Source organism: Rana temporaria, chromosome 5 (genome assembly GCF_905171775.1).
Source record: "Rana temporaria chromosome 5, aRanTem1.1, whole genome shotgun sequence".
NCBI classification, from domain to species: Eukaryota; Metazoa; Chordata; class Amphibia; order Anura; family Ranidae; genus Rana; species Rana temporaria.
The window spans coordinates 355,682,971-355,701,268 of NC_053493.1; the positions used below are offsets into that span (position 1 = coordinate 355,682,971).

Below are 18,298 nucleotides of genomic sequence, written 5' to 3' on the forward strand. Positions count from 1 at the left end.
CTGCTAGTCACATTTACACAGTGATCGGTGCATTTTTATAGCAATGATCGCTGTATAAATGTGAATGGTCCCAAAATAGTGTCAAAAGTGTCCGATATGTCTGTTGCAATAAAAATCGCTGATCGCCACCATTACATAATTCTATCCCCTATTTTGTAGACGCTATAACTTTTGCGCAAACCAATCAATATATGCTTATTGCAATTTTTTTTTACCAAAATTATGTAGAAAAATTACATATTGGCCTAAACTGAGAACAAAAATATATATTTTTTTAAATGTTAGACCCCTTTCACACCTGCGGACCGTATGTCCGCTTTTTCATCCATTCGTTTGCGGATAAAAATAGGGCATTCATTGGTCCCTATGAGATTGTGAGTGTCAGTGGATGAACATCCTCTGACACCCGATCTCACCCGCCTCCACAATTATCCGATACTGCAGACGGAAGAAAACCCTACTTTTCCTTCCGTCTGCGGATCGGATCGGGTGAACGCGGACAACCGCTCTGTGTTCATCCGATCCCCTATAGGGGAGAGTGGAGAAAAGACAGGGCGGTCCCTGCACAGTGTGCGGGGACCGCCCTGTCATCCGCCGGCTCAGCAGGGATTAATGGAGCGATCCCCGTTGACCAAGCGGAGGTTTACGGGGCAGATCATTACTGATCCGCCCGTGTGAAAGGGGCCTTATATTTATTATAGTAAAAAATATTGTGTTTTTTTAAAATTGGCGCTCTTCTTTTGTTTATAGTGCAAAAAATAAAAACCGCGGAGGTGATCAAATACCACCAAAAAGCTCTATTTGTGGGGGGGGGGGGGGGGAAACATAAAAATGTTAGTGTTACATGACTGTGCAATTGTCATTCAAAGTATGACAGCGCTGAAAACTCAAAATTGGTCTGTTCAGGAAGGGGTGAAAATGCCCTGCATTGAAGTGGTTAAGGTCAACTCAAATATGCCATAAAGGTGGATGTTTTGTGTTCTTTAAAATATTTAATTATATTCTACATTTACTCCATTGGTTGCTAAGGTGAAGACCGCCTGCATTCTAGCAACAAATTTAGGCAGCTCACACAGTGGGTGGAGCCTGATGGGCAACTCTGGGAGACTAATTCCCCATCATTCTCTGTGATTGGCAGTGGGCGGATTTCAGAGCCTATTCAGTCCAATAGTAGTTTTGGGATCCGCCCTCTGCCATCTGCTATCACTCACAGACTAGGTGGACCTGATGGAGAACTAGTCCCAGAGTTCCCCATCAGGCTCCACCCACCAAGCAGTTCTCAGCCGCTGCACGTATTGGGTAGGCGGATCCCGAAGATGAACTCTGAGTTCCACCACCAAGTCCGCTTTTTGACAGCATATGGTAGTGTGAGCATTACCACTGCCCACACTAAAGATGGCCGCTCCGGTTCCCATGAGTTCTATGTACGTACGGCGTCATTGCCTTGGAAACCGGTCAGCGTCCTGCTCCTTCCTCGTAGGGTGGGAATACAGGCTTACCGCTCCACATGGCGGACGTTTTGGTGCTCAGAGCGATCCGGGGCAATGCCAGGAGCCTGAACCTGAACGGGAAGAGACTGCAGCGAGTGCCCCGGGCGGTGGGCAGCCTCACCCTGCTGACGAACCTGCAGATGAAGAACAACCTGCTGTGCCAGCTCCCGCCAGAGATGGCAGCACTGAGCAATGTGAGTCTCGGGCATCCCTTCTATCACAGCCCCATGTGATGACCATAGAGCGGTCCCAGTAATCTGCTGCCAGTCTCAGGACTCTTCATTGTGTGACCTGCAGTGCAGAGTAGTCGCTTGCTGTTCTGACCTTTTCAGGCACTTTTTGTTTACAACTATCAATATTTTCTACTAGAATATTACTTATATAAGAGAGAGAGCGAGGCATGTTTCTCAAACACAATTTTCGGGAAAAAAATTGACTTTTTTCATTTAAAAAACACATATATATATATATATATATATATATATATATATATATATATATATATATATATATATATATATCCCTATTTATTTATTTTTAAATATAAAATATAATGTTATGCTGAGTAAATGGATACCTAACATGTCTTGCTTTAAGAATGCACAAGCTTGTGGAATGGTAACAAACTACGGTACTTCAATAAGGGGCATTTCCCCCCTTCCCGCCCAGAACAATTTTCAGCTTTCCGCGCTGTCGCACTTTGAATGACAATTGCGAGATCATGCTACACTGTATCCAAACTACATTTTTTATAATTTTCTTCCCACATATAGAGCTTTTTTTTGGTGGTATTTGATCACCACTGGGGTTTTTATTTTTTGCTAAAAACAAAACAAAAAAAGACCAAAATTTATGATAAAAAATAAGTTTTTCTTTTGTTTTTGTTATACAATTTTGTTTTCTCCTTCACTGATGGCACTGATGAGGCGGCACTGATATGTAGAGTTGATGGACACTGATATGCAGCACCGATATGCAGCACTGATGGGCACCGATATGTGGCACTAATATGCAGCACCGATGGACACTGATAGGCGGCACTGATGGGCACCGATAGGTGGCACTAATATGCAGCACCGGTGGACACTGATAGGCGGCACTGATGGGGACTGACAGGCGGCACTGATGCACACTAATAGATGGCACTGATGATGAGGTACTGACAAGTTTTACTGATTGGCACTGTGGCGGGCACTAATTGGCACTATTATGGGCACTGACTGGCGTTTCTGATGGGGCACTGACTGGCAGCTGATGGGCACTGTTGGGGCTGTGCTGATAATCAATGTGCTGATTATCAGCACAGACCCCCCCCTGACAGGGAGCTGCCGATCGGCTCTCCCTTTTAGCACGAACCGAGGAAAGCGTTTACCGGCACTTCCTGGTTCATGCTGTGATTGATCATGTGGTAAGGAGCCTCCATCATCGAAGATGCAGTGTGTTAGAGCATCACACAGCACCACTGATCGCTGCAATGCGCGCCGGCATGTTTACCTCAACGTCATATGACGCCCAGTCAGGATAAAAACCACCCGGCCGTCATTCTTCTATAGGCCGGGTGGGAAGTGGTTAACCACTTCCTGCCCTGCATATAACATAATGACGACCCCAAAGTGGTTAAAATATCCTGACTGGACGTCTCTCATTCAAAATGTTTGGGGCTTCCCCTCCCACCGCTTCAGAAGGTGATCCAGCGGCTCTCGAGCCACTCTGACTGTTTTAATGAGAAAGCCTGCCGCCTGAGAAAAAAACCGGAGCCATAGCTGATGCCACGTATTTTAGTTGGCAAGTGGTTATAAAATCATTTCTAGAAACACATCCTGATGATGTCATTAGAGTATAGGTAAAAGCGTTTTTGTATTTTAGTGGAGATGGACTAGAACCCCTCAGGCTTTTATTGCTGTCTTTGCCCCTTTTAGGTCTTGTTCACTTTAGAGATTGACTGGTGGTAAAACCTTGTGGTTTGGCAGTGTTTTTACCTCCCGCAGCCACTGCAAAGGCAGCAACAGGGTGTACACCTATTGCTTTGCATCGCAGTTTGGCAAAACATGATCCCTGCCATTGTATTCAGAGGGCGAGTGCTGAACGTGAGTCGTTGGGGGATCTCTCTGCAACCACATGCAATGCACAGGGCCACAACACGTTCATGTGGGGTTCAAGGGGTTACAGCAGGTGGGGGAGGAGCGAGGAAATACTCCCTCAGGCCTGTCAAATTCTCCCCGAAGAGCGATTCAAAGGTGGATCACCCTTCAGAAAGCACTGCTAGTGTAAAAGGTTCCTTAGCTCTCTAAGATATACTTTGATATATTATATGTTTCTTTTTATTATATGTTTCCCATTGGGGAGATTTATTTTCACTTCCTGTCCCATACCCAAAACAGGAAGTGTGAGGAAATGTCTCCAAAGTGAGAAAGTCCCAGATTGTCACCAGAACCAGTGTCTTCACTGGAAGATTTCCCCTCTGTTCTGGTGACAACACAAAATTTGGATTTTTTTTTAACTTTTGATGATAGTGGTAAACAGGACAACTAGAAAGGATGAATCTCCCTAACGGGGGTACAGGCACCAGGAAATCTGGCAGGGGTTCTAATTTCACCTCCACTCTATCCAGAACTAAAAAAATGCCTTTAGTTATACTTTAACACTGGACTTCTCCATGTTTGGCATTTCCATTGAATAGGTTGTTTACTAAAGAGCAGGAGTCTCCAAACTTTCTAAACAATGGATCAGTTTATTGTCCTTCAAACTTTAGGGGGTCAGACTGTGGGAGGAAACATCACCATATTTGGTATTGGGGGAGGATTAGTGCCCCCTCGTTGGTGTCAGTGGGAAGAATAGTATCCCATTGTTGGTGTCAGTGGGAGGAATGGTGCCCCATTGTTGGTGTCTGTGACGGTAGTAGAAGGTATCCCTGTCCAAGTCTTCCCTTCTTCCCATAAAGAAAATCACCCAATATTCCACGAGGAGGAATATTCCTGGGATCGCCCAATAATCCACACATGAGCCAAGCTTACTGCTGGAACAAGACACTTTAATGGCAGCATGCTGCTAGGTATATATACAGTTTACAAGCTAATCCTCAATCAAAGAACAATGAAATCGCCACCCCCTTTTCACACACTGGGGGCTTCCATACAGATCATAGGTAGACACTTTGGCGCCGACTCTGAAGACACAGTTCTTTAGATAATGACATCAGTGAAGTTAATTACTATTTGTAACAGAATACGTTATCTAGACAGCTTTGCCCCGCATATAGAAGAGGTAATTACCACAATGAAGCAATCAGAATAATTAACATGAGCCACTTATCTAATCATTTCAACAGTTATCTAATCATTTCAACAGTCACACATGAAATCACCTTTTAACTCTAACACACACAGCATTACTAGTAGGGAGAATTAAACTGAAGCATATGGCAAAAAGTCCTTCACAGTGTCAGTGGGAGGAATTGTGCAACATTGTTGGTGTCAGTGGGAGGAATAGTGCCCCATTGTTGGTGTCAGTGGGAGGAGTAGTGCCCCATTGTTGGTGTCAGTGGGAGGAATTGTGCAACATTGTTGGTGTCAGTATGAGGAATAGTGCCCCATTGTTGGTGTCAGTGGGAGGAATTGTGCCCCATTGTTGGTGTCAGTGGGAGGAATTGTGCCCCATTGTTGGTGTCAGTGGGAGGAATAGTGCAACATTGGTGTCAGTGGGAGGAATAGTGCCCCATTGTTGGTGTCAGTGAGAGGAATAGTGCCCCATTGTTGGTGTCAGTGGGAGGAATAGTGCAACATTGGTGTCAGTGGGAGGAATAGTGCCCCATTGTTGGTGTCAGTGGGAGGAATAGTGCAACATTGGTGTCAGTGGGAGGAATAGTGCCCCATTGTTGGTGTCAGTGAGAGGAATAGTGCAACATTGTTGGTGTCAGTGAGAGAAATAGTGCCCCATTGTTGGTGTCAGTGGGAGGAATAGTGCCCCATTGTTGGTGTCAGTGGGGGGAATAGTGCCCCATGGGGCTGTATAAAGGCAAGCAAAGGAGCACAGTTTGGAGACCGCTGGTATAGACTAATCATTCCTATAGGAAGAGATTAATCAGAAATAAACCAATCATTGGTCTGCTGTAGTATTGGGGCATTGGGGTCAGTTCACAATGAATAATACTGGGAGGCCCTGGGAGGTTTGGCCTCTATGGGAGGATGGACCTGGTTATTTTCTATGTTTTAGTGCCTTTATAATGATAAAGGGCTTTCATATTTTTCCAAGCCTGTGGATGACAAAATATCCAGTGCACAATTCTTGTATCAATGATGTCATCTTGTTTGTCAATTGGTTGTGTAAATTATTATATTGTTAATAGAATTATTTATTTTCAGCTGAATGTGCTAAACTTGGGGAATAACAACTTCACACAAGTCCCACAAGAGCTGAAGTATCTCCAGTCGCTACAGACACTGCACTTATTTGGTAATAAGATCTCTGAAATTCCACCCGACGTATTTGGTAAGCATGTAAATATAATGATCACTTACCAGGAGAGGTTTTAATCAGTTATGTGCTTTTATATATATATATATATATATATATATATATATATATATATATATATATATATAACAGTATTACAGTATTACAGTAGAGATGTAGCGCTAGTTCAAATGCAATTTTTTTTTTTTTTTACTCTTTAAATCCTAACTGTACAAAAAATAAAAAAATACCTTTGCTTTGGGCTCTCCTCACATGGGTTAAATGCTTGTTAAAGTGCATGTAAACCCTAAAATAAAAAAGATTTTCTTATCTCTCTTCAAAGCACTGTGTCCCGTAGCTGTCTCCTGCTCCATTCTTCTGTTATCAGCATGATAACTTCTGACAAGTTCTCTGACACATATGATAAAACCAGGCTGAATTTTGTGTCAGGGAGGATGCTATGAATAAATTAGAAGAGAGCTGCTCTACTCACTGGACAGCTCTGAAAGTCTCTGGCTATATGGAGGGGGGGGGGGGTGCAAATCGCTTTTCAATGAGGTGGCGTGGGCTGCTGCAGGTATGAAGGAGCCCTGGAAATGCTGTAAAGTACAGTACAGGAATAGGACCAACATATTCTTTTTTCAAAAGTCCAAACAGCAATAGGATAGTCCCTAATTGTATAACAATGTGCATAGACCTGCAAATCACAAATGTATGTCCCTGTGGCCCCATGTGCATTCAGAGCCACTGCATACTTGCCAACAGTCCTGGTTTTCCCGGGAACAATCCCGATTTTGGAAACCCTCGTCCCAATTGGAGCGCGTCCCGATTAATTTACCGGGATTTTGCTTTTGTCCCGGGAAAATCAGGAATGTTTTAGGCAAAAAATGGCCACCGAGCTACAAAAAGATGGCCGTCACATTTCCCCTAGTGTTCAGCGGAGAGCCAATCGGGCTGCTCTCTTCAGTGTACAGTGGACAATCCTCCTGTACACTGAAGCCTATTGGCTGCACTTCCCCGCCCCTCTGCACTGAACACACATGAAAGGAACTGTAGCTGCTACTGCTGGGAACATACATTACACTATAATGAAGGAGATTGCCGCTGCCTGGGGACGCTGATGTAAGGAGGGGCTCTGCTGCCTGGGGACGCTGATGTAAGGAGGGGCTCTGCTGCCTGGGGACACCACAGTTGTAAGGAGGGACTCCGCTGCCTGGGAACGCTGATGTAAGGAGGGGCTCTGCTGCCTGGGGACACCTCAGATGTAAGTAGGGACTCCGCTGCCTGGGGACACCACAGATGTAAGGAGGGACTCCGCTGCCTGGGGGCACCACAGATGTAAGGAGGGGCGCTGCTGCCTGGGGACGCTGATGTAAGGAGGGGCTCTGCTGCCTGGGGACACCTCAGATGTAAGTAGGGACTCCGCTGCCTGGGGGCACCACAGATGTAAGGAGGGGCGCTGCTGCCTGGGGACGCTGATGTAAGGAGGGGCTCTGCTGCCTGGGGACACCTCAGATGTAAGGAGGGACTCTGCTGGGGGCACCTGATGGCAGGCGATGTGACAAGTGACACGCTCAGGGCTAGCACTGATTTGGAATTATGGTGAATTGAACTATTTCATTTTATGTTACAATGTAATAATACAGGGATGTCCAAACTTTTTTCAACGAGGGCCAGATTTGATGAAGTGAACATCCATGAGGGCCGACCATTTTGCCTGACATTCTTTGAAGCATTAAAATTCGGTCTAAGTGTTTTTGTCAGAGCACTAATACACTGGCCAACAAGAATTCTCTTGCCTTGGCTGTGTTTGGTGGGGAGATGAGCTTGGGTGTGTTATTTGTCTGTGTGTGTGTGTATGTGTGATATATATATCTTTTGCGCCGCTCAGGACTAAGGAAGAGCTCGGGAGTGTTATTTGGACATACCGTATAACACACACCTTCACTCTAAGAGGGAAGTTTCAGGAAAAAAAATAAACTTTAAATAAAGAACTGTGAAGCAAAATAAAGGGTCAGTGCCCATCATTGCAGCCTAATCAGTGACCATCTGCACCCTCACCATTGCCATGAATGCAGCCTCACCATTGCCATGAATGCAGCCTCACCATTGCCATGAATGCAGCCTCACCATTGCCATGAATGCAGCCTCACCATTGCCATGAAAGCAGCCTCACCATTGCCATCAGTGAAGCCTGATCCACGCCCATCTGCAGCCACAGAGGGGACAGGGAGGGGGCGAAAAGAGCGGCAACAGATTAAACTCCCGCCTCCTATGATAGACAGAACAGTCGTCCAATGGCAGCCCAGGAGACAGGACTTCCTAGTTCATATGCCGCTGAGTAAACAAGAGATTCTCTTGTATGTAATCTGATGGCGCTCATTCTGCCCTCTCCCTATCCCCTCTGAGATAGCGCCGATAAATAAAGTATATATCTTTAGTGGCCCTGGGGGCCACAAAATATATATTTTCCCACATTACCAGGGGGGCCACATTAAACCGAAACAAGGGCCACAATCGGCCTGTGGGCTGGACTTTGGACATGCCTGTAATAATATAAATAATGCGCTTCAATCATCCTGATACCATAACAACCTTGGTGCCGGGATGATTGAAGCGCTAACATCAGGTGTTTGGAGTATCTTTATCTGGCAATTGTTAAATTCTGGAATACACATATTTCTATTGTGGTGTAGGATCTGGGCCTGCTGTCACTCCATCCCTCTTTCCTTCCTTGTCTCTCCTTCCCTCCATGTCTCTCCCCCTCTCCATCCCACATTCATCCCAGACTCTAACCACACCCCCAGTTGAGCCACGCCCATATAAGCCATGGCCACTATCTTGCGTAAACCACGCCCATTTTTCGCAGCCTTTTTATTTTCCTCCTGTGTCATGCCTACAAACACATGCCCCCGCTCCCTAATTATAATAAGACTCCGCCTACAGCCAAAAAGTGTCCCTATTAATTTTTTTACAATGTTGGCAACTATGCCATTGGTAATATCACAAATACAGCCTTAAAGGATCACTAAAGGATTTTTTTTTTTAGCTAAATTGCTTCCTTTACCTTACTGCAGTCCTGGTTTCATGTCCTTATTGTTCATTTTTGCATTGAAGTTGCTGTAATTCTGCTGTGATCTCCACACTTCCTGGTTGTCTGTTTCCTTATAACCATCGTACTGGGAGCTTTTCACGGTGGTCTAAGATGTCATTACTGTGTGTCTAAAACTCCTCAGAACCAATCAGATTCATTTTAAAAACAAAACACTGCCCTGGATTTGTTTGTTTTTGTTCTGTGTGTCTCTCTAGTTCACAGGAACATGAAACCAGCTTAAAAGTAAAACTAACCTGCAGGCACATTATATGATTGATTTTTATCTATTTGTAATCATTTTTAAAAGGAATCAGTTAACTTTTATGTCTCTATACCCTGTAAACAGTCATTTCAGCAAAAAAATTGTTTTCCTTTAGTGACCCTTTAATTATAGTGCTTTTTCCAACTAATAGAAGCAGTTGTAGCTTATTGTTCCAGAGACCTTGACACCATTGTGGAGACCTTGGCATCATTAAACTGAACTAATTAAATTAACCAAAATGAATTTCAATCCTAAATAATAATTAATATATACAAAGGTTTGAATACACAATTCATACAGAAAAACAACCTTTTCATTGTTTTTACACCTGTCTTCTTGGCTCTCCATCACTTAATAAAGCAGGACACGGCACAGAGGGCTCTTGTCTAGAATAACAGAATACAGATCACTGACGTCATACTGTACTCTCTAGTTATAAAGAAGGTTCCTTGTCATTGGTAGTGCAGAACAGCTCACTGATTGTACACAAATATTGGAACTTGGCTCATGGACACAATACTAACCACAGACTCTAAATGACATGCGAGTAGATCTAACTGGTTAAATCTGCAAATTTACAATGTAAACTACTGTGCTGCAAATACTGTACTTGCTACTACAGATCAGGTGTCATAAGGTCTCTTGTTATGACCCTGGGGCAAAGGGGCTCTCAGGGCTTATGAATTATTCTACTGATACGCTCTTGAACTAAAATAGTGGATTCACATTGATCTAGGCTTCAATTGCAGATTATAATACATTATAACAATTTTAGATTATAACGCATACAATTACCGTATTTATCGGCGTATACCGCGCACTTTTTTGCCCTGAAAATCAGGGCAAAATCGTGGGTGCGCGATATACGCCGATACCTGCTTCCCGCGCTGTGTTTGAACCACTGCGCCGGCATATACCGAGCGCAGTACACTTGGGTATAGTCGGGCAGGCTCGGCTCCTCTCGCGGTCACATCCTGTGCGTCCTGTACGTCCTTTACGCGAGAGGAGCCTAGCCTGCCTGACTATACCCGAGTGTACTGCGCTTGGTATATGCCGGCGCAGTGGTTCAAACTCAGCGCGGGAAGCGGGGATCGAGCGGGGAGGACACCACGATGGCCGCAGAAGGACGCCGGACCGGACGAGGCCGCCGATGTATGCGATGGACGACGGGCAGGACGCGATGGACGACGGGCAAGACACCGACGAGGGGCATCCAAACTGTAAGTATTTTTTTTTTTTCAGGAATTTTTCTTCAAGTTCGGGTGTGCGCGCTATACACCGGGGCGCGCAATAGGCCGATAAATACGGTACCTGTAATAATTCTTTAGTGCCCGTTCACACTACCGCGACTTGGGATCCGACTTGTGTCGCCCCCAAATGGAGTGACATGAGAAATTACATTAAAGTGAATGAGAACCGTCTTAATGCACACTACTGAAGTGGCTCCGACTTCAGAAAAGATTCCTGTACTACTTCAAGGTGACTTCTAGGCAACTTGTACCTATAGATTTCAATGGAAGTTGCCTCCAAAGTCGGATCAATGTCTTAACTGAAGCAACTTTTTAGGAAGAGAAAATCGTTTTCTCAGGCAAACCCCTCCCTCCCACAGAGCTGATTATTGTTTGATTGGCCACTGGCAAAGTTGCCTGTCCTGAAGGCGACTTGAAGTCTCAAAGTTGCCTCAAGTTGCCTCGCAAAGTCGTGCCGACTTTCATGTCACTGTAGTGTGGATCGGCACTTATATGGAATTCCCAGCATCGCTTGCACACTGCATGACATGTTGTGATTGGGACACTCTGCTCTGTGTGCTAAAATGTTGGATAATGGAAAGAATAAAGATGGCCTGCTTAAAGCAGAAGTACACTGGATCAGAGAACCACAAATCAAAAACGCTACAGTGCCTTGAAAAAATCCTCATACCTCTTGAAATTTTGTCATGTTGCAACTAAAAACATAAATGTATTTTTATTGGGATTTTATGTGATAGACCAACACAAAGTGGCACATAATTGTGAAGTGGAAGGAAAATGATAAATGGTTTTAAATATTTTTTTTACAAATAAATATCTGAAAAGTGTGGCGTGCATTTGTATCCAGCCCCCCTGAGTCAATACTTTGTAGAACCTCCTTTTGTTGCAATTACAGCTGCAAGTCTTTTTGGGGATGTCTCTACCAGCTTTGCACATTTAGAGAGTGACATTTTTGCCCATTCTTTTCAAAAAAGCTCAAACTCTGTGAGATTGGATGGAGAACGTCTGTGAACAGCAATTTTTAAGTCTTGCCACAGATTCTCAATTGGATTTAGGTCTGGACTTTGACTGAGCCAATCTAACACATGAATATGCTTTGATATAAACCATTCAATTGAAGCTCTAGCTCAGTGTTTCTCAATTCCAGTCCTCAGGCCCCCCCAACAGGTCAGGTTTTCAGGATTTCCCTCAGATGAAAAGGCTGTGGTGATTACTAAGGCAGTTAAACTGAACAAATCACCTGTGCAAAATAATGGAAATCCTGAAAACCTGACCTGTTGGGGGGGCCTGAGGACTGGAATTGAGAAACACTGCTCTAGCTGTATGTTTAGGGTTGTTGTTCAGATGGAAGGTGAACGTCCACCCAGTCTCAATCTTTTGCAGACTCTAATGCCACGTACACACGATCAGACATTCCGACAACAAAACTGTGGATTTTTTTCTGACGGAATGTTGGCTCAAACTTGTATTGCATACACACAGTCACAGAAATGTTGTCGGAAATTTACGCCGTCACGTGCAACAACACTACGACGAGCCGAGAAAAAAAGTTCAATGATTTCGAGCATGCATAGGATTTTAGTGCGTCGGAATTGCATACAGACGATCAAAATTTTTGACAAAAACTTTTGTTGTTAGAAAAATTGAGAACCAGCTCTCAAACATTTGTTGTCTGAAATTCCGTTTCCTCTAAGATTGACCTGTTTCCATCTTCCCATCAACTCTGACAAGCTTCCCTGTCATTGCTGAAGAAAAACATCCCCAGAACATGATGCTGCCACCACCATGTTTAACGGTGGGGATGGTGTGTTCAGGGTGATGTGCATTTTTAATTTTCTGCCACACATAGCGTTTTGCTTTTAGGTCAAAAAGTTCAATTTTTGTCTCATCTGACCAGAGCACCTTCTTCCACATGTTTGCTGTGTCCCCTACGTTGCTTCTCGCAAACTGCAAACTGGACTTCTTATGGCTTTCTTTCAACAATGGCTTTCTTCTTAAAAGGGGCTGAATACAAATGCACGCCACACTTTTCACATATTTATTTAAAAACAAATTGAAAAACATTTATAATTTTCCTTTTACTTCACAATTATGTGCCATTTTTCAGATTGTCTCTCTCGTAATCGCCAGTCAATCTGAGTGGTTAAGCTAATCAGATTTTCCAGGGACGTTGGAACTCCTACTCTGGCTAGTTCATCTTTTAAGGTGTCAGACCGAGATGAAACTGATGGCGAAGGGCAGGATTATTCCATTGGGTGTCAGCACTCGGGACACGAAAGTCAGTGATATAGTCCTCAACAGGCCTTGGCCCTTGTTGCAACTTGCCAAGCCTGGATTCTGCAGACTGCGGGCAGAAAGGATCAGCGTATAGCTGAGCCATGGCTGAGAAGAAAGAATCGGTGGTTGCCAGAACAGGGTCATGCTGCTTCTGGAGGTTATGAGTCCAGGAAAGCGCTTTGTATAATAAAAGTGTGATCACAAATCCCACTTTAATGTCCTCTGATACAAAGGTCCGGGCCAACAGGGAGAAGTAGAGATAACAGGAGTTCCGGAATGCACTCCTGTGCGTGTACTCATCCGTTGCGCATACGCATGTGCAATAGTGCTCTGGAAAGGCTGCACACGCGTGTGTACCAGGGGCGTTCTAGTAGTTCTCTTACAAATATGCTTGATTTACACTTAAAAAGTCAACACAGCATGTATTTATCAGCCCCTGATATTTACTGCAGTTGTAAAAAAACACATATTTTTACAAACTGTCAGTAAATTTACTGGTGGTTGGCAACCCTGTCTTGTATTGACGTTGTACTATTGAACTGAACATGTAAAGGTACTTATCTACATTACTTATCTTGTTTTTCTCCAAATTATAAAGTGTAACTTCACCCAAAAGTGAAAGTTCTGTTTTATCTCCCCCTCCTCTATCGCATTTAGAACATTACACTTTGGGGGGGGGGAGCAGGTACCTAGTTTTGATAGGTATTGGCTTCCACCTCCAACTAGATAGCCTAGGCCCCCCTTTTTCTGGCAGCCTTCTGGAACACTTCACAGGCCCCAGAAGGCATCAGGAGTATTCACAAAGCACAGCTTGCACATGTGCAGTGGGAAGCCAGTTGTAAAGTCGCAAGGAATTACACCCGGCTTCCCAAAGTAAACATGCCGCCACCGAGGACCTGAAGATCAGTGAAGAAAAGGACCAGATGAGGTCAGCACTGGATCCATGGACAGGTAAATATCCTTATATTAAAAGTCAGCAGCTACAGTATTTGTAGTTGCTGACTTTTCATTTTTCTCTCTAGGGGGAAGATTCTCTTGAGTATTGAATAAGAAAATATCTGTCTGTCTCTAAAATCTCACATGACATTTTTGTACTGTAATGTAAATATTATTTGGGTAATGCTAGGAACATAGTCTCGGTTTCTTCTAGTGCCCTGTAGACATGTGCACTGCCAAAAAAATTGTTTTTTTTCGTTTGTTATTTTCATTTTTTTTATTTTATCCGAAATCCGGGAAATTTGAAAAATTTGTCTTTTTCGTTTTTTTTTTTTTTTTGGAAATTTCGAAAAAAAATATTTGTATTAGTTTTTTTGCTTTTTTCGTAAATTCGGGAAATTTTCGGATTTTCGAATCAGCAAAAAACGGAAAAGAAGAATTTTCCGAATTTCTGAAAAAAACGAATGAAACGAAAAAAAAAAGAATTTGCGGAAATTCGAAAATTTATGAATTTTCGAAATTTCGAATTTTTGGATTTAGAATTTTTCAAATTTCGATTTCGAATTTTCGACATTTCAAATTTTTCAATTTTCGAAATCTCGAATTTCGAATTTTTCAGTTTTCGAAATTTCGATTTTCGAATTTCTAAATTTTCGAAATTTCAATTTTCGAAATTTCAATTTTTAAATTTTCGAAATGTTAAATTTTCGAATTTCGTATTTTTCAATTTTCGAAATTTCGATTTTTCAATTTCAAATTTTTCAATTTCAAATTTTTCCATTTCGAATTTTCGAAATTCGTAAATACAAAAATTCGGAAATTCAATTTTCGAAATGTCGATTTTCAAATTTTTCAATTTTCGAATTTCGTATTTTTAAATTTTCGAAATTTCGATTTTCGAATTTTTCTATTCGTACACACGATAATTTTTCGTCATGAAAAAAACGTCGTTTTTAAACAATGTCATTTTAAATGATCGTGTGTGGGCTTCACATAATTTTTCAGGTTCTGAAAAACGACTTTATTTTTTTTTTTGCACATGCTGCATTTTTTAACGTTGTTTTAAACAATGTTGTTTTTAGGGGTATAAACAATGATCGTGTGTGGGCTAAAACGATGTTAAAAACCCGCGCATGCTCAGAAGCAAGTTATGAGACGGGAGCGCTCGTTCTGGTAAAACTACCGTTCATAATGGAGTAAGCACATTCATCACGCTGTAACAGACAGAAAAGCGCAAATCGTCTTTTACTAACACGGAATCAGCTAAAGCAGCCCAAAGGCGAATGGAACTTCCCCTTTATAGTGCCGTCGTACGTGTTGTACGTCATCGCGCTTTGCTAGATCATTTTTTAAAAACGATGGTGTGTGGGCAATGTTTTTTTTCATGCTGAAAAATGATCATGTGTACGCGGCATCAGACTCCGTGTGAATAGCAGCTGCAGGAATCTTTTGATTCCACACACAAAGGGGGGAATTTAAAACTGGAGCATTTAAAAATCTGGGACAGCTCTGGAAAGAAACCAGTCAGCTTCCAGGTCTTATGCCGCGTACACACGGTCGTTTTTCGGCATGAAAAAAAAAGAACATTTTCAGCATGTCCAAAAAACGAAGTTTTTCCAATTTCATCATTAAAAACGATGTTGCCCACACACCATCGTTTTTGAAAAATTATGAACAAAGCGCAGTGACGTACAACACGTACAACGGCACTCTGAAGGGGAAGTTCTATTCGCCTTTGGGCTGCTTTAGCTGATTCCGTGTTAGTAAAAGACGAGTCACGCTTTTTTGTCTGTTACAGCGTGATGAATGTGCTTACTCCATTATGAATGGTAGTTTTACCAAAACGAGCGCTACTGTCTCATAACTTGCTTCTGGGCATGCGCGGGTTTAAAATGTCGTTTTAGCCCACACACGATCATTTTTTACAACCCGAAAAACAACATTTTTAAAAACGACATTAAAAAATGCAGCATGTTCGAATTTTTTTTTTGTCGTTTTTCAGAAGCCGAAAAACGATGTGAAGCCCACACACAATGATTTCATAGTTTTTAAAAATGTCATTTTTTTTCATGCCGAAAAACGACCGTGTGTACGCGGCATAATTGTCAAAGTTTATTGAACAAGCTGAAGTTAGAAGCTGATTGGCTACCATGCACAGCTGCACCAGTTCTAGTAAATCCCCCCAGTGCATCCAGCAGCGATCACCGCAAATTAATCGCTGGCTTTGCACGGATATCTTTGGCTGCTGGTGCTGCTAAGATATCTTTGGCTGCTGTCATTGAAGTGAACGGGTTCATCAGGCACAGCTAGGCGCTTACAGCAGCAGCAGAAATCAGAAGATTCCTGCCGCTACAGTTCGCACAGGCCATATTGCCCGTGTGAAAGCTTTCTTCGGCAGCACTTTCATTTTTACTTTCCCTTAGTATATATATATATATATATATATATATATATATATATATATATATATATATATATATATATATATATATAAAAAGCTATTGGTGTGTATTTGTGGCCAAAGGATAATAAAATGATAACAAGTACATGACAAGGTTTGAAAAAAATAACGGTATGACTATGTCTTTTTTTTTCCCCAAGATGGGTTAGAAAATGTAACCTTCGTTAATTTGAACAACAATCGGCTTGAACACATTCCTTCTGAAATTCACAAGTAAGTCCACAGTTTACTGAGCTAATAACTTTTGGACTTAAGCAATGCTTAAAGTAGGCCTCTGCTATCTGCAGGGCTGTTTTATGGAACGGTTTGCTTATATGTATTGTTCTTTAAGATTGCAGCGTCTTGAAAAACTCAGTATTAACCATAACCTTCTGAAAGACATTCCTAAAGAGTTGTGTGTCCTGCAAAACCTACGGGAACTGCACTTAGGAAACAACCAGCTGGAGACATTGCCAGAGCAAATAGGCTATTTAACCAATCTGAAGGAGCTGCACGTATATCGCAACAATCTGATTGGCTTACCTGAGGTGAGTAAAGTTAGTCTTACACAAAAACAACTTTGGTATTGCTAATCTGTCGTTAGGAGACAATCTCATCTCAGAAAGGACAAGGCACTGTACCCTAAGTTACATATGCTGGACTAACAAAACTGGTCTTTAAAGTGGAGTTCCACCCATTTTTTTTATGTTTGTCTGTGCTGCATGCTCTAATCTCATAGTGTTCAGAATGGACAATTTTTATTTAATTTGTTGCTTGTAAATACCTTTATTTTGTAGTCCTTCATTACTTCCTCCTCCTTATTTGCCTAGGCTATTTGCAAGGGTTTCTGGGATAGGCATCATGTTTCCCAGTAGTCCTTGCAAACCTGACTGAAACCTATTACATTGCTTGTGCACTGAGCATGTGCGAGATATGCAAAGCTGAAATCCAGGAAGTCATACAGTCTGGCTTCATGATGCCCACACTTAAGATGGCCACGGTCTATTTCTAGATTATAAACTAAATGCTGTAACAACCTAACAAAACGGACCTTAGTTTACAGACTAACTTTACTAGAATACATTAAGCTTGTGTATTACAGGGGTATTTATATTTAAAAAGTGAAATTGTGGGTGGAACTCCCCTTTAAATTACAACTAATAAAATATTTGTAGGTTGAATTAAATTTAATGACCAAAGCACCAGAGTTTATTTTGCAATATATTGTCTACATATCTCAGTTTTTATTTCTAATAGGGTCTTTGCAGGCTGAGGAAGCTAAGAATTCTGGATGTTGCAGGAAACCAGATTCAGTCCTTTCCATCCCGTGTGAGTAAACCAACTTTGATGCATGTGAAGCCTGCAGCTTATACAATGGAGGGTTCCATTCTTTTTACTTGACCAGCACTATAATTATGACACATAGCTCCTGGTATCCTGAAATGGAAATTAGGCAGTTAAGCCCCACTCAGTATTTGTCTAAACCCAACCAAAATCTGAATGTATTAGGTTAACTGAGATGGCTCGAGGAAAGAAGAGTATTTTAGTGGCTAGCATTTTGATCTTGCAGTGGTGGGTGTTTGGTTAAAGTCCCACCAAGGATTAGAAAAGAGAAACAAGTGCGGGACTTTACCCACCAAGGATTCTATCTACATTAGGTTTGTATCATTCCAATGTAGTTTAATGGTTTGCCATTCTGTGCTACTGTTTTCTCCCACACTTCAAATAACATATTAGCATGTTAACTGCAATCTGACCATTTTGACACTACATTGTCAGTTTGGGTGCATAAGCTGCTTGGGAGATGAGGGGGATGTTATTAGCTTACTTTGTATATAACATACACTCACACTTATTTCCTGATTCAGAAAAATCTATCTTTTCCCACATATGAGTATAGTGGACAGTAAAATAATAATGACCTGTGTTTTGCCACAGTTGATCATGTAGGCTAGGCGTGTCAAAATGGTGTTTATTGGGTTATATCTGGTCTTGACAGTTTAGGAAACTGAAGCTGGACAAAACCCAAGCTGTTCTCTAGTTGATAAAAGCCACACATCCCTATATAACTTTCAATTGAATACTTTGGGTAATGTT

At 42.2% G+C, this 18,298-nt stretch overlaps 1 protein-coding gene across 1 annotated transcript in view; it reads left to right on the top strand.

Moving 5' to 3' along the window:
- Window positions 1-1,438: 1,438 nt before the first annotated feature.
- LRRC69 (leucine rich repeat containing 69) overlaps window positions 1,439-18,298 on the top strand; it is a 30,526-nt gene continuing 13,666 nt past the window's right edge. The window contains exons 1-5 of the mRNA XM_040354618.1: window positions 1,439-1,684; window positions 5,852-5,978; window positions 16,363-16,435; window positions 16,554-16,749; window positions 17,459-17,530. Coding sequence (XP_040210552.1) covers window positions 1,508-1,684; window positions 5,852-5,978; window positions 16,363-16,435; window positions 16,554-16,749; window positions 17,459-17,530 — 645 coding nt within the window. The 5' untranslated portion in view covers window positions 1,439-1,507. The remainder of the gene's footprint in view (window positions 1,685-5,851; window positions 5,979-16,362; window positions 16,436-16,553; window positions 16,750-17,458; window positions 17,531-18,298) is intronic.